Source organism: Acomys minous, assembly GCF_964271855.1.
Source record: "Acomys minous genome assembly, chromosome: 20".
Taxonomy (NCBI): domain Eukaryota; kingdom Metazoa; phylum Chordata; class Mammalia; order Rodentia; family Muridae; genus Acomys; species Acomys minous.
The window spans coordinates 25412172-25426927 of NC_140502.1; the positions used below are offsets into that span (position 1 = coordinate 25412172).

At 51.9% G+C, this 14756-nt stretch overlaps 1 protein-coding gene across 3 annotated transcripts; it reads right to left on the minus strand.

Moving 5' to 3' along the window:
- Window positions 1-4652: 4652 nt before the first annotated feature.
- On the minus strand, window positions 4653-14625 carry LOC311591524 (uncharacterized protein). 3 transcript variants are annotated; one of them, XM_084771245.1, is made up of 5 exons: window positions 14501-14625; window positions 13217-13281; window positions 9591-9717; window positions 9185-9283; window positions 4653-7554 (listed from the first exon to the last, which is right to left on the minus strand). In XM_084771245.1, the coding sequence occupies exons 2-5, from the start codon at window positions 13241-13243 to the stop codon at window positions 6449-6451; spliced, it is 1359 nt and encodes a 452-aa protein (XP_084627371.1). In that variant the 5' UTR covers window positions 13244-13281; window positions 14501-14625; the 3' UTR covers window positions 4653-6448. The 3 variants fall into 3 exon arrangements, with proteins under 3 accessions (XP_084627371.1, XP_084627373.1, XP_084627372.1); XM_084771247.1 differs by having other exon boundaries at window positions 5989-7554; window positions 9185-9280; XM_084771246.1 differs by having other exon boundaries at window positions 5989-7554; window positions 14421-14512.
- Window positions 14626-14756: the final 131 nt, after the last annotated feature.

The window sequence follows — 14756 nt, forward strand, 5'->3', positions numbered from 1 at the left end:
CTGTAAGTGACACCAAAAGCTATTGAGTAGGCTGATTGCTGTAAGTTGAAGGGTTTTCTTTTTAGTTGGTGTGGAACATCTGGGATCGGATCCCTTGGGAGGCGAGGAAAAAAGAAAGAAAAGAAAGAAAAAAATGCTACAAAAGGATTGAAATTGGATGCGGAGAAAACCGAATGCTGTTGAGTATTAACCAAAGGAATCACCCAAGGAAGAGGTCAAGAAGAAATAACAAAAATTATTTACTAAGATATTAGGGGAAAAAAATCTTTTTATTTGTATGTAACTAGTAGTATGCCCTCCATAAATAAAAAGCAAAAGTTAATTAAACTACAAAGAGAAAGGCCAGCCTGAGGTTTTAACATGCCTGCTAGCAAAGTCAGGCCAGAACGCTTGAAGGAATACCATTGAAAAGTCTTAACAGGAATACACATGGACTCTCCCAAATTTATGAAATAGTCTTTCATGTAAGAAGACACTTTCTGTGTCTCAAACCTCATTTGAAAATTAAATGAATTGAAGCAAATTCAGTTAAAACATAATGGGACTGAAGGGGAAAATGATTTATGGATTATGGCGCGGTGTGTGGCAGACAGCGCTGCCAGGAAACGCGTCACTGAGGCGGTCACTGTCTCCAGGTAATAAAGAATTTTAAAAGGTGAAAGAGGAAGTAACAAGTTAGGAACAGCAGTTGGGGGGTGGGTGGGGAAGCAAAAGTGGTAGAACTTTTTAAACAATCGATGTATTCTGGGGTCGCCCCTTTAGCTGTTAAGAAGGAATTATTGAAGCCGAGCATGGCGTCTCACATCCTCAATCCCCAGCCTTAGGGAGGCAGAGGCTAGATATCGCCGAGTTCCAAGCCAGCCTGATCTATGGACTGAGACGCTGTCTGAGGGTGGGAAAAAAGGGGGGGGGTTGCTATGGGGGGATCACAAAGTATAGTTCCTAAGGCCTGCATGCCAGCACTCAGGAGTGTAGGCCCTGGGCAGCCTCCCCTCAACACTCAAACTAAACCTTACACATGACCAACCAACAAGTCCGTCAGTGCGTTTAAGTGTAGAAGGTGGAATATACTAGAAATTAAACTAGCGGCCCCTTTCACAGTTTTTTGTTGTTGTTGTTTTGTTTTACAAGACAGGGTTTCTCTATGTAGCCTTGGCTGTCCTGGACTCGCTTTGTAGACCAGGCTGGCCTCAAACTCACAACGATCCGCCTGCCTCTGCCTCCCAAGTGCTGGGATTAAAGGCGTGCGCCACCACCGCCCGGCTAATTCTTTTGGCCTTCGCCACAGTTAATTTGGTCTGTTCCTCACTGGGGTAGACAGGGGCCCCTTTTCTCCCACGAAATATAGAACGAGGTGACGGTCTTTGTACCTATTAGCCTCTGTGTGCAGCTATGTATTAAACTTCCATCCCTGGGTTGGATCTGTTACTTTCAGGCATATGTACATTTCCAGCAGGCCAAATGTTGCTGGCTTTTGGTTTTCCAGTGTTGTATAGCGACTGTCCCTTTCTGAAACCTTTGCTGACACCTTTTTGTTTGTTAAGACTTTGATTTTGCTGGTCTGTTAAGTGCAAAGTGTTGTGACGGTTTTAATTGGCGTCTTTTGCTGTATGCAATTTTGCATCTTATCGCCGTGTGTTCCCATTTTCAAATATTAACATTTTCTTCTGTGGAAAGTCCTCGATTCCGTTTTCTGTCGAATGACTGTTTTCCTGGTGGCTGTGTAAGACTTAACAACCTTATGTCTGGTTTCGGTAACTGGTAAACTTAACCAGGTCGTGATCGGAAGTTAAGCAGTTTTGGTGTTAAATGTTCGTAAATCTTCCCCCCTCACCCCCCCCCCCCCCGATTCCCGTGTGTTTTCTAAAATCCCACGCTCTGCTCTCACGGCTTACAATTTCGGGTGTAAATGCTAGACTGTGCAGCGTTAGTTCGGCCGAGTTAGGCAGGGGCCGTGTGTTACTTTCCGCGGATGGTGACTTGTCTCAACACTTGGTCCTGTCAGTTTTAAGCACAAACTCGCAAGCCCAGCTCCTGTATTTTGAAACTTATTCCCTCCCCCCTTTAAATTTGGGTTTTATTTTTGAGAGAAGTCGTGCTGTTTGGCCCTCGCCTCCTCATCCTCCTGTGTCAGCGCCCAATGCGCTGGGGTTACGGGGCCACGTGGCTGTGGCCGGCTGCGCGTCTGTCCAGCTCACCTGTTGTTCCTTTCTTCTCCCTCTCTCCCTCCTCTTCTCCCTCCCCACTCTCTCTTTTTAAGACGTCACTTTAGCTGGACATGGTGGCGCACACCTTTAATCCCAGAACTCCGGCTGCAGAGGCAGGTGGATCTCTGTGAGGCCGAGGACATCTTGGTCTACAGAGAGTTCCAGGGCTACGGAGTGAGACTCTGTAGTGAGTGAGAGAGAATGAGAGAGAGAGAGAGAGAGAGAGAGAGAGAGAGAGTGTGTGTGTGTGTGAGTACAGGTGCTTTCAGAGACAGACGTGGAGCCAGAGGCATCAGCTTGCCTGTAGTTGGGGTTAAAGTGTGGTTGGAAGGCACAGGGGGGTTATGAACACGGAACTGGACTTGGGTCCTTCGCAAAAGCATGCTCCTAAGCACCGAGCCATCTCTTAAGCCCCCTTTTTTTCACTTGAAGTAGGGCCTTGCTTTGTAGTCCTGTCCAGCCTGTCACTGTGACATCTCTCCTTCCTCCCGACGGTTATGGTTTCTGGTGGACACCACCTCACCCATCTTGAATCTATTTCTTGGCTTTTATGGCCTGGTGACCTCCCTGTCTCTTCTTGAATCATAATCAGTCGTTTAAAAAAACTTATTGCTTCTACCAGGTATGGTAGTGTGAGCCTTTAATCCCAGCACTCGGGAAGCAGAGGCAGGTGGAATTTTCTGAGTTCGGGGCCAGCCTGGTCTACACAGTAAGACCCTGTCTCCATAAATAAAACCATTGCTCAGTAAAATGTCTTGATTCTTGGTAGACTCTTGTATAGCCAAGGGTGGTCTTGAACTTGTCCCCTAGCTCAGTGATAGGCATGTGCTGTCATGCCCGGTGGTCAGGCGGCCTGAAGTGTGTTACTGAACACAATAAATACTTGACAACCATTATGGTTTAAATTGTCCTTTTGGGGGGGGGGGTCTTGTGGCACCTGTCAGTAAAACTGTTTGGCATACTAGCCTGCAGACCTGGAGTCTGATTCCCAGCACTCACATGAAATACAAGGAGAATAAACAGCAATGCTTCCGTGACGCCACCGTGGGGGAGGGAGGAAGGGGCGTGGGGAGCCTGGGGCCTCAGCAGCCAGCCAGTCCAGCTGAATTACCGCCATATGTCAGGAGAGATCCTGTCTCAAAGTAAGGTGGGAAGAAGACCCCCGTGTAGCCCAGGCTGGCCTTGAACTAAACGCTCTTCCCCGTTTCATCCAAAGTGCTGAGGTTCCAGATATGGGCCATCAACACCAACTTTTTAAGTTTTGTCCTTTGGAAATAGTAAAACTTTTAAAAAGCGTTTTATTTATTTATTTGAGACAGGGTCTCTCTGTGTAGCCCTGGCTGTCCCGGACTCACTTTGTAGACCAGGCTGGCCTCGAACTCACAGTGATCCCCTTGCCTCTGCCTCCCGAGTGCTGGGATTAAAGGCGTGTGCCACCACGTGTGAATTCTCGGCTGTTGACCGAGCTGGGTATGAAGACTAAGCTCCTCCCACATTTGTATAATTCATACGGCTTTTCGCCAGAATGGACCCTGTGCTGCCCAGTGAACGGACGCTCACGAATGACAACGTCCCACAGTCTCCGCATCCCAGGACACCTCACCCGTCCGAGTTTCCTGATGCAGAGCACACTGACAGACACGACTGCAGGTCCTTCCACACTCACAACAGTCACGACTCCGTTCAGAATGAAACTCCTCGTGTTGATCCAAGGTGGATCCTGCTGTGTTTCTCAAAACCAAGCTTGTGCCGGGCGGTGGCGGCACACGCCTTTAATCCCAGCACTCGGGAGGCAGAGGCAGGGGGATCGCTGCTAGAGGCCAGCCTGGTCTACAAAGCCAAGTCCAGGACAGCCAGGGCTACACAGAGAAACTCTGTTTTGGGGTGGGGGTGGGGGTGGGGCGGGGAACAACAAAACAAAAGAAAAAAAAGCAAGCTTGTTCTTAAATATTCTTTTCTGAGCTGGTGGCGGTGGTGGTGTGCATCTTTAATCCCAGCACTTGGGAGGCAGAAGCCATTGGATCTCTAAGTTCAAAACCAGCCTGAGTTACATGGTGAGTCGGGGACAGCCAGGACTATGCAAGAGAAACCCTGCCTTGAAAAACAAAACACATTCAATTTTGGGTCACTTGGCCGTTAATTCAGACTGTTATCAAAATGCTTAAGAAAGATAAGGACAATCCACGAATGCTCTGCACACTTGTGATTCAAAAAGCTGTAGATAAATGGCAGTTAAAAGTAATTTCCTGAGGTCAGGAGAAGTGGGCTAGCAGTAACACGTTAGCCTACAGCTCCCCCGTAAGGGGCTGGCCCACAGCTCAGTGACAGTGCTTGCCGAGGCACACAGAGCCCTGGGTTCTATCCCCCCCTCCGCACCCCAGCACCCCACCCCACCCCCGCCCAGCACACACGCTTTCCACAAATGATAAATTACGAAACTTAGTATGGTGATGACAACACAGAGACCTTTTTATTAAGCCCATGCTGTACGCTAGGAATAGATCCACGTTCTTCATATTTATGAATTCATCGGGCTCTCACAGTAAACCAATGCATATACGACTGTGTATGTAAAATAAACGCACAACTACTGATAACATATATATTTTTTTTAAATGGAAAAATAACACTTTCCTAAATTTCCTTTCTGGCATGACAGGAAGATTAGAGTTAGTAAAAAGAAGAAAAGAGCATATACAAGGAGAAAAATAAAACATGAATAAATTCAGCATTAAAAAAAGTTTTTTTGAATAATAGGCATTTAAAAGATATTAAGTAAGTCATTAAAATTAGAATCTGTATTTGCTGGAAAAACAATGATGATGATTTTTTTTAAGCATGATAACACAGATGAGGAACACAAATACCATGACCACACATCTGTGGACAGCGCAGCCCAGCAGGACGGGCTCTGTCCGTGTGATAGGCCTCGTCTGTAATCAATATAATCACAGTTCATTTTGGCTTTTTTTGAGACAGGGTCTCTCTGTGTAGCCCTGGCTGTCCTGGACTCACTTTGTAGACCAGGCTGGCCTCGAACTCACAGTAATCCACCCACCTCTGCCTCCCGAGTGCTGGGATTAAAGGCGTGCGCCACCACCGCCCAGCTGAGCTTCAAATTGTTAATTTTTATTCACCTGATTCAATTGTCATGTCTAAGGCTCACTGCCCCCGTCTGCTAATGTAGTCCTGGAAGCTTCCAGCCCCGATACAGTCTAACCCAGGCCTAGAATGCGTTCAGCCTCTGAGACTCGCTGCTGCATGAGCTCTGCCTGGCTCAGCTCAGCTGTTCTGTTCACACTCCCCCCCTCCCCCCCCCAGCTCACTGACTCCACCTGGCTTCTCCTTGGCCTCACTCTTGGAATCTGTCCTGAGCTTCCCGCTGCAGCACACCCTGTGGCTTGTTCTGTCGTCACGTGTGTCTGGCTTTGTCCTCTCCTCAGCCTGTCCCCGTGAGCCTCTCCTGATAAAACTGCCCCTGAATCCCTACAAACTGAACCGCCACACACTCAGCCCCACTGCACGGCCTCTCACTCACTCTCAACCAAACTGGACTCAGAGACCTGATGCCTCTGGCCCCCCAAGGGCTGGGTTAAAGGCGTCGTGCACCACCACGCCTGGACCTAAGCTGACTTTACCTGACACTTGCGCTGTCCCAGGCTGGCCCCTGCCTCCTGGGATTTAAGGTGTGGCTGCATCCCACCAGATCACACCGCCCTTGGAGGTAGCTGAATGCGATCTCTCGCCTGAGCAGTCATGCTCTCAATCACAGTATCTCCGATTAGATTTTCTAGTTTTCTCATTTTTTTCCCCACTTACAGTAAAATACAAAAATAAGGTCATGAAACATGCTAATAATACTGACTCAGCCTCAAATACAACATTGAAATTCCACAAGGAATTTAAAGTCATTAAAGATTACACAATCAAAACACTGATACTAGTACAAGCATCAAAAAAACACGGGGTAGGGAACAAAAGATGGCCCTAAAAATATCAACAAATATAAAAGGATGACAAATTCACAAGCAATGGGGGGGATTAATAATCCACTAACACTGCTGTGTGAGGAGAGAGCACTTGCGGGCCTGGGGCTCAGAACCTAGCTAACTGCAGTCAGAGGAAAACACAGGCATCGAACAGTGTCAGAGAAAGCAACTCTCCGACCTGACGTTTTCTTACTCATCCGTCCGACTTGCCTGCCGGCGCCCGAGGCCGTCGCTGGCCGTCGTCCTACACTGTTAGCTGCACGGCTTGTCCTCGCCGTGGATCCGCAGGTGGCGGGTCAGGTTGGAGCATTTGTTGAAGGCCTTGCCGCACTTCCTGCACTCATACGGCCTTTCGTCGGAGTGGACTCTCTGGTGTTGAAAGAGCTGTGAGTTCTGCGTGAAGGCTTTCCCACACTCCAGGCACTCGAAGGGCTTCTCGCCGGCGTGGATCCGCTGGTGCTGCCGGAGCTGGGAGCTCTGGGTGAAGGCCTTGCCGCACTCCCCGCAGCTGTACGGCTTCTCCCCGCTGTGGATGCGCTGGTGGTTGGTGAGCGCCGAGCCGCTGCTGAAGGCCTTGCCGCACTCCCCGCAGCCGTACGGCTTCTCCCCCGTGTGCGTCCTCTGATGCTGGACGAGCTTCGAGCTCTGGGTGAAGGCCTTGCCGCACTCCTTGCACTCGTACGGCTTCTCCCCCGTGTGCACGCGCACGTGCTGGAAGAGCTGGGAGCTCTTGGTGAAGGCCTTGCCGCACACTTTGCACGCGTACGGCTTCTCCCCGGTGTGGATGCGCTGGTGGTCGATGAGGTTGGAGCAGTAGCTGAAGGCCTTGCCGCAGGCCTTGCACGCGTACGGCTTCTTGCCCGTGTGGATGCGCTGGTGCTGCGAGAGGTAGGAGGCGCAGCTGAAGGTCTTCCCGCACTCCTGGCACGCGAAGGGCTTCTCCCCGGTGTGGATTTTCAGGTGCCGGGTGACGTGCGAGCCGCAGCTGAAGAACTTCCCGCACTGCTTGCACTCGTGGGCCTTCTCGCCGGCGTGAGCCCTCTGGTGCTGGAGGAACTGGGCGCTCTGGGTGAACACCTTCCCGCACTTTCTACACTCGTAGGGCCTCTCAGCCGTGCTAAGAACTTGGCGGAGGGAAAGGAAAGTCTGTGGAGCGGAGGCGGGCGCGGGTTCGCCCGTGAGCGATTCCTGGCTTAACTGTCCGCTCTGAAACTGGCTCCCACCTTCCAGAACATTCCTGAAGCCGGCGTACTCGAGGCCGGGCTGGCTGAGCCCCAGCAGGGCCCGCTGGCACGACTCCATCTCGTACACTTCCTTCTTCAGCGACAACAACTTGCTCTCACACATCGACTCCAGAGCTGAAGGGGAAACAAACAGCAAACGCCCTTTTCCTCTCTCACTTGGAAAAACCTCAGCGCTCAGCCGGGGAAACGGAAACACTAAAGGGACCAGGCCGTCTCGGAGGGGAGCCGCACAGCTCTGACCCCCTAACACGAGAAACGCGCAAAGCACTGAAGTTAACAAGATAAAATGCGAAAGCAGAGAGACCACAGTGGACACAAGTTACCAACAGTGACTCTCTGTTTTGAGAAAGGGTCTCTCTGTGTAGCCTTGGCTGTCCTGGACTCGCTTTGTAGACCAGGCTGGCCTTGAACTCACAGTGATCCCCCTGCCTCTGCCTCCCGAGTGCTGGGAGTAAAGGCGTGCGCCACCACCACCTGGCTAACCCAACAATGGTTCTTAAATATGCATGTAAGTCAGACGGGTCTGGGGAATTTAGTGTAATTAAAAAAAAAAAAGCACCCAGCACAAAACATGAAAAAAATATATGGCAAATTCGTGGATAGTTTGTGGCATAAAAAATAATAAATTTGGTCTTTTGCTTTTTTTGTTTGCTTTGAGACAGGGTCTCACTCTAGCCTGCTTGACTTTAACTCTGAGATCCTCCGCCTCCCAAGCACTGGGATTAAAGACATGTCCCCGGAGACGAGGCTTTACCGTGTATCCCTTACAGTTACCCCAGCCAGTCACCCCTGCAGTCACCCCTGCAGTTACCCCAGCCAGTTACCCCTGCAGTTACCCCAGCCAGTTACCCCTGCAGTCACCCCTGCAGTCACCCCTGCAGTCACCCCTGCCAGTCACCCCTGCAGTTACCCCTGTAGTTACCCCAGCCAGTCACCCCTGCAGTTACCCCAGCCAGTCACCCCTGCAGTTACCCCAGCCAGTTACCCCTGTAGTTACCCCAGCCAGTTACCCCTGCAGTTACCCCAGCCAGTTACCCCTGTAGTTACCCCAGCCAGTTACCCCTGCAGTTACCCCTGCAGTTACCCCAGCCAGTCACCCCTGCAGTTACCCCTGCAGTCACCCCTGCAGTTACCCCTGCAGTCACCCCTGCAGTTACCCCAGCAGTTACCCCTGCAGTTACCCCAGCAGTTACCCCTGCAGTTACCCCTGCAGTCACCCCTGCAGTCACCCCTGCAGTTACCCCAGCAGTTACCCCTGCAGTTACCCCTGCAGTTACCCCAGCAGTTACCCCTGCAGTTACCCCTGCAGTTATATCAGCCAGTTACCCCTGCAGTCACCCCTGCAGTTACCCCTGCAGTTACCCCAGCAGTTACCCCTGCAGTCACCCCTGCAGTTACCCCTGCAGTTACCCCAGCAGTTACCCCTGCAGTCACCCCTGCAGTTACCCCTGCAGTTATATCAGCCAGTTACCCCTGCAGTTACCCCTGCAGTTATATCAGCCAGTCACCCCTGTAGTTACCCCTGCTGTCACCCCTGTTGTTACCCCTGCAGTCACCCCTGCAGTTACCCCTGCAGTTATATCAGCCAGTTACCCCTGCAGTTATATCAGCCAGTCACCCCTGTAGTTACCCCTGCAGTCACCCCTGTTGTTACCCCTGCAGTCACCCCTGCAGTCACCCCAGCCAGTTACCCCTGCAGACACCCCTGTAGTCACCCCTGCCCCACTCAGTGCGTCTCACGTACCGGAACACAGGCCTCTTGTAAGCTCTTTGCCGATCATCCAGGGCTCTTTGCCTTGCTCCAACAGAGAGATCACCTGAGGCTTGGGGATGGGAGGACCTGCTTGCGAGAAAAGATACAGAATATGATTACGCTGCTGCAGGAAGCAGATCCCATGCCTCCGTCCGTCACCACGCAAGAGGTGCCTGGACAGAAGTGGCCGAAGATGAGGACGATGCTTCGGCCCTGGCCCTCTGGAGCTGCCTGCTTCCCAGGCTTCTCTTTGAGCCCAGCTGAAAGCATCTGTTTGCAAACAAGGAGCAGGAGGGCAGGAGGGCAGGAGGGCAGGAGGGCAGGAGGGCAGGAGGGCAGCCAGAGGAGCGGCTGAGGAGTGGAGGACGCTGCCCGCCGCCGGCACAGGCGCGCTTACCCACTGACAGCAGGTGGCGGTAGTTCTCCAACATGACGTCTCTGTACAAGTCCCTCTGCGCAGGGCCCAGGCACTCCCACTCTTCCTGAGAGAAGTCCAGAGACACGTCGCTGAACACCAACGATGTCTGGAACAACACACACACACCCGAGATGTGGAACACACAGAGGACTCCCGAGCCTCTGGGGCTTGCTTGTGTTGTGGGATTGGGCAAAGGAGTCATTTACAGGGATGCCACTAAGAACCAGCGCCTCTGAGGTCTCTGTTCATTCAGAAACAGATGACAGGCGTCCAGGCACGGTGGCGCACGACTGTGATCCCAGCACCCTGGAGAGTGAGGCACGAGGGCCCAGGCTGCACTGTGAGTTCAAGACCAGCCTTAGCTATGTCATGTGATCAAGTCCCAAAAGAGCAGGGCCGGGGCGTCAGCTCACTGGTGGAGCGTGTGCCTACGGCCCTGCTCAACCCAACGCCAGAACAATTTCTTATTAATACAAATTATTTTCCTGGGGGCCAAGTGCTCTGATTCTGACTGTACAACCTCAACAGCTCACACTCACTGACCAAACTGACCAGAAACACTCATCATCCCCCTTGCCCCTAGTTCTGTGATAAATAAGACTGATGTTTCGTATAGAAGTCGGCATGGCCTGTTGGACTTCAACGTGTTTCATGAAGGCCACAAGAGTCTCAGAGGCCCAGCATAGCCAGTGGCAACAGTGCCCAGTGCCAGGAAGCTAGGAAACCGTTCAGCACTTGGAACTACCAACCCCGTGGCCCGTCCTCTCTCTCAGTGGAACGCTCGGGTCTGTAGACATGACATTGGCTTTGTCATTTGTCTTGCCAGCTAAGTGACTCACACAGCCACCATATCAGATCGCAGTCCAGGCAGGGCAGAGCTGCTCTATAATTCTACTCTTATTTCCCGGGGCCCATCACTTCCCCACCACAGAGCCCGGGAAAAGGCCACCAGACGGTGATCGGTTCCTTGCTGAGTGAAAATATTAATGCTGCTTTAAAATGACGGGCACTAGGGCTGGAGAGATGGCTCAGAGGTTAAGAGCACTGTCTGCTCTTCCAGAGGTCCTGAGTTCAATTCCCAGCAACCACGTGGTGGCTCACAACCATCTGTAATGAGATCTGACGCCCTCTTCTGGTATGTATATGTAATAAATAAACATTTTATTTTTTAATTTTAAATGACGCAGCTGCCTAGCAGGAGAGCCATCAAGGACCTGGATCGTGGCAGGAACTCCTATCAGCCACCAATGTCAGCACAGGGAAAGGCACTGCAGCCCCGAGTGGCTGGGGCTACAAGCACTCACAACACTGTACCTATCTCACATGGGAAAAGCCAGGGAGGTAGGACGCATCAACAACCTCAGCTGTGCTGTTAATACGGCCGGGCTTACTTGAGGCTGTTCCCCTAGTGGCGGGGGGGGGGGGGGGGGGGGGGGTTGGGGGGTTGGGGGGTTGAGGGGGGGAAGGTGGGTTTTGGGAGGGGTTCTCAGAAAGCGAGACCGGGGAAGGAAAGAAATATCATAGACACTATGCAGTCTTATAATGAATGCTTATAATGGTCGGATAAAAACTGTCTTCACTTTCCTATACTTTATATGACACTGCATTTATTTATTTTTGCCTGAGACAGGGTCTCACAAGGTAGCCTTGGTTGGCCTGAAACCTGTTATGTAGACCAGGCTGGCCTTGAACTCACAGAGACCGGTCTGCCTCTGCCTCCTGACTACTAGGATTAAAGGCGTGCACCATTTTGCCCAGCTGTTTGCTCATGAACGATTTCCTCTATCTCTAGAGAGGCTGCCTGTCCCGATGTGGACGCTCACACACTAAGGCTGGTCCAACCACCGTGGGACGGACGCCCACATCCACTCAAGTGGAATGCATGCGTGAGTTACGGGCCAGCAACTTCACTGCGGGGATACCGTGAGAACGAACAGGCCACCCTGCAGTGCCCCGTTCACAATAACAAATGACAATGATGGACCGAGCTCTGCTAGAGTCCACAGTGGGGGAGAGGGTATTTTTTGAGGATGGGTCTTCTCCGCACCACAGGCTGGCTTCGGAATTCACACGCACGTTGCCTCGGCCTCTCGTGTACTGGGATTACAGGTGCCATCTCATCTGACTTCTTACAATGAAACTGTAAAGGCCAGTAGTGATGGAGCGCTCCCGACGACACACAGCCACGTGGGTGAATCCCGCATTATTTACACCATGCACTGTTAAATAATCCCTTCAAGGGACCAAGAAGCGCGCAGGCATTCTGTGATCCTGCTCACGTGAAACGTGGCACGAGCAAAGTCAACCTACAGCTACAGAAGGCAGAGGATCATCTTTGGGGGGCGGGGGAGGCGGACAGCAAGGTAGAGAAGAGGACTTCCGGGTGCCGGGGACTTCCGGGTGCCGGGGACGTCCCTCTGCCTATCCAGGCGGAAACCCTTGCTTACAGGCACACTATGTGCTGAGCCACACTTTCAGCTCACTGTGTAGCCAAGGGTGACCTGGGACTTCCAGTCTTTTCTGCCTCTAACTCCCAAGCGCAGGGAAACGCCCCAGGAGTGCACCGCTGCGGCTGCTCTGTACGGGGCTGGAGAATTGAACCCCCGGGGCTTCAGATACTATGCAAGCGCTCGACCATGTGACCTGCACGCCCCGCCCCTGCGCGTCACTTTATTCCTACGTCATTACCCATCACTCTATCCTTAGCGTCCACCCAACACCAAAGGGCGGGGGAGGGGGGGCATGCTTATCAATGGCTGATGCGGCTCTAACTAGTAAAAGCCACATTGTAAGTTGGGACATCGGTAGCCTGCGACCCAGCCATCCCCCCCCCATGCTGGGTCCTCGGGGAAGCATGCCAGGGCACCTGTAAAAATATAAAAAGCAACCCCTCGATAAAAATTTAAAAATGGGAAAAACGACGTCAAACTACAGTTATCTGTAATAAGACTCTAGCTTTTTTCTTTTTTTTTAAAAATTAGACAAATAGTCTCACTGCACAGTCCTCCCTACGCAGACCAGAGGCTAGCCTCGAGCTCACAGAAATCAGTCTGCCGGTTTGTTTTGGTGAGACAGGATTGTAGTCATGGCTGTACTAGACTCGCTTTGTGAGTTCAAGGCCAGACTGGTCTACAAAGTGAGTCCAGTATGGTCAAGGATACACAGAGAAACCCTGTCTCAAAAAAATAAAAATAAAATAAATAAAAGTATGGTGATCCACACACGTAACTGCTGCGCTCAGGGAAGAGAAGGCAGAAGAGGCAGGAAGTCATCCTCCACTACGTGGCGAGTTTGCCACCAACCTGCCTCAAAGCACTACAAGCAAACCGCTGCCACGCACAATTTTTAGTCCAATTATATGAAATGGTTAACGCTGTTAAGGCCCCCGTCCTTCAAAATATCATGAGAAAGAAACGGATCAAACAACACAGGTTATGTTTGTGCGTCGGAGATGGAACTAGGCCCTGTTTCCCCAAATCTCTGAAATGACCAAGTTTTAGATCCACATCTGAGTTCCCCACCATTTTCCGGAATGGAAACTTTGAAGAACGGGGTCACCTGTGTTAAGAAAGACCAGTGAGAAGGAAAAGGAAACTCCACCGCACCTTAAATTTGCCTCGGTCCACAGCCATTCCTCTTTTCTCCACTGGGTACCTCTGGCGGAGCAGAGCTGGGGAAGGAGAAAGGAGCTATTTAGCGCTGAGCCCTTAAAGAAAAGGTCAACCCTGGGGCCACACCGGACCCAGGGAGGAGAAATCTAGGTTGTCACGACCGTGTGTAGAGAGGCGGAGGAGGAGTGAGGCCTGTGCTGTCTAAGACTGGAACCCGCTCCGTCTCACTAGGGGCTCTAAGGGAAGAGACCCAGAGTCCCCCCGGGCAGCTGCAGCCACTCGCCCACCGGAGGGACCACAGACCCCCTCACAGGCACACCCTCCCCAAACAACAGCAAACAGTCACATGGTCACAATCACATAGCCACCCTGAGGAGGCAGAGGCACATCCACATTTTTTTTTTTTTTTTTTTTTTTTTTGGTTTTTCGAGACAGGGTCTCTCTGTGTAGCCTTGGCTGTCCTGGACTCACTTTGTAGACCAGGCTGGCTTTGAACTCACAGTGATCCGCCTGCCTCTGCCTCCCAAGTGCTGGGATTAAAGGCACGCGCAACCACGCCCGGCTCACATCCACATGTTAATGGAACCCTTAAGTACAATAACACACCAAACTGGTCACAGTAGCACACTCACTGCAGAGCCACGCGGAAAGTCACCAGCCAGCAACAGCTACTAAGACACACTCACCATCAGCCTGACAGTAGCACGCCGACTTCCAACCATGACTCACTGCATCACATAACGTTACACAACCACACTCAACCTCCCAGTGTCACAGGCACCCAACACACATACTACGCAGACAGACAGACAGACCACCCCCTCCAAAGTTAAGAGCCACAGAAGCATAATTGCTGACTTTTACGCAAGAGCGATACCGTTACACACAATCAGTCCAAACACACACGGGGATGCGATCACACCTACACACACCGCTGCACAGTCCCCAGTCACACACACACACTAATAATGAAAATGTGCAAACTTATACACACACACACAGCTCTGCGTGTGTTCACAGGCCAGTGACACACCCACCAGAGAAACCTAAAAAAAAAAAAATCACACCCGCGCGCGCGCGCGCGCGCGCACACACACACACACACACACACACACGAGCCCTGGGGTCACTTAAGGTCACACTTAACTCACTGCCCAGACCTCGCCACTGCTCAGACCAACTCCCACTGACCCGATACCTTAGATGCTGACTGGTTATTTCCCTTCAGACCCTAGGGCCGCAACTGGCGGAGCCTAAACAAGGGCCTAGGCCGCTCACCATGCACTTTCCCGTCCCAGGACGAAGAGGGGTCCCGCGAGCAAAAGAAGGGGCTGCCTCGAGTTCGCGGACGTTTCTGGGAAATGTAGTCCGCGACGGGAGCTGGCGGGGAAGATGGCGCCCCTCCCGGGATTCCCGCCAGGGCACCGCCTCGGGCCGGCCGAGGAGCTGGCTTCCCATTTGGGATTGCGTGAGAGAGTTCCCTAGACGCAGATACAGAACCCGACCGAAACTACCACGACTTGCAGGGCTCACA

What these genes read in the sequence shown, in the direction of transcription:
- LOC311591524 (XM_084771245.1), bottom strand. Translation starts at nt 13,243, where the DNA reads ATGGCTGTGGACCGAGGCAAATTTAAG. An exon ending in CCGCCACCTGCTGTCAGTGG is followed by an intron (nt 9,284 to 9,590) that starts GTAAGCGCGCCT and finishes TTTTCTCGCAAG; the next exon opens with CAGGTCCTCCCATCCCCAAG. An exon ending in TACAAGAGGCCTGTGTTCCG is followed by an intron (nt 7,555 to 9,184) that starts GTACGTGAGACG and finishes TTTCCCCTTCAG; the next exon opens with CTCTGGAGTCGATGTGTGAG.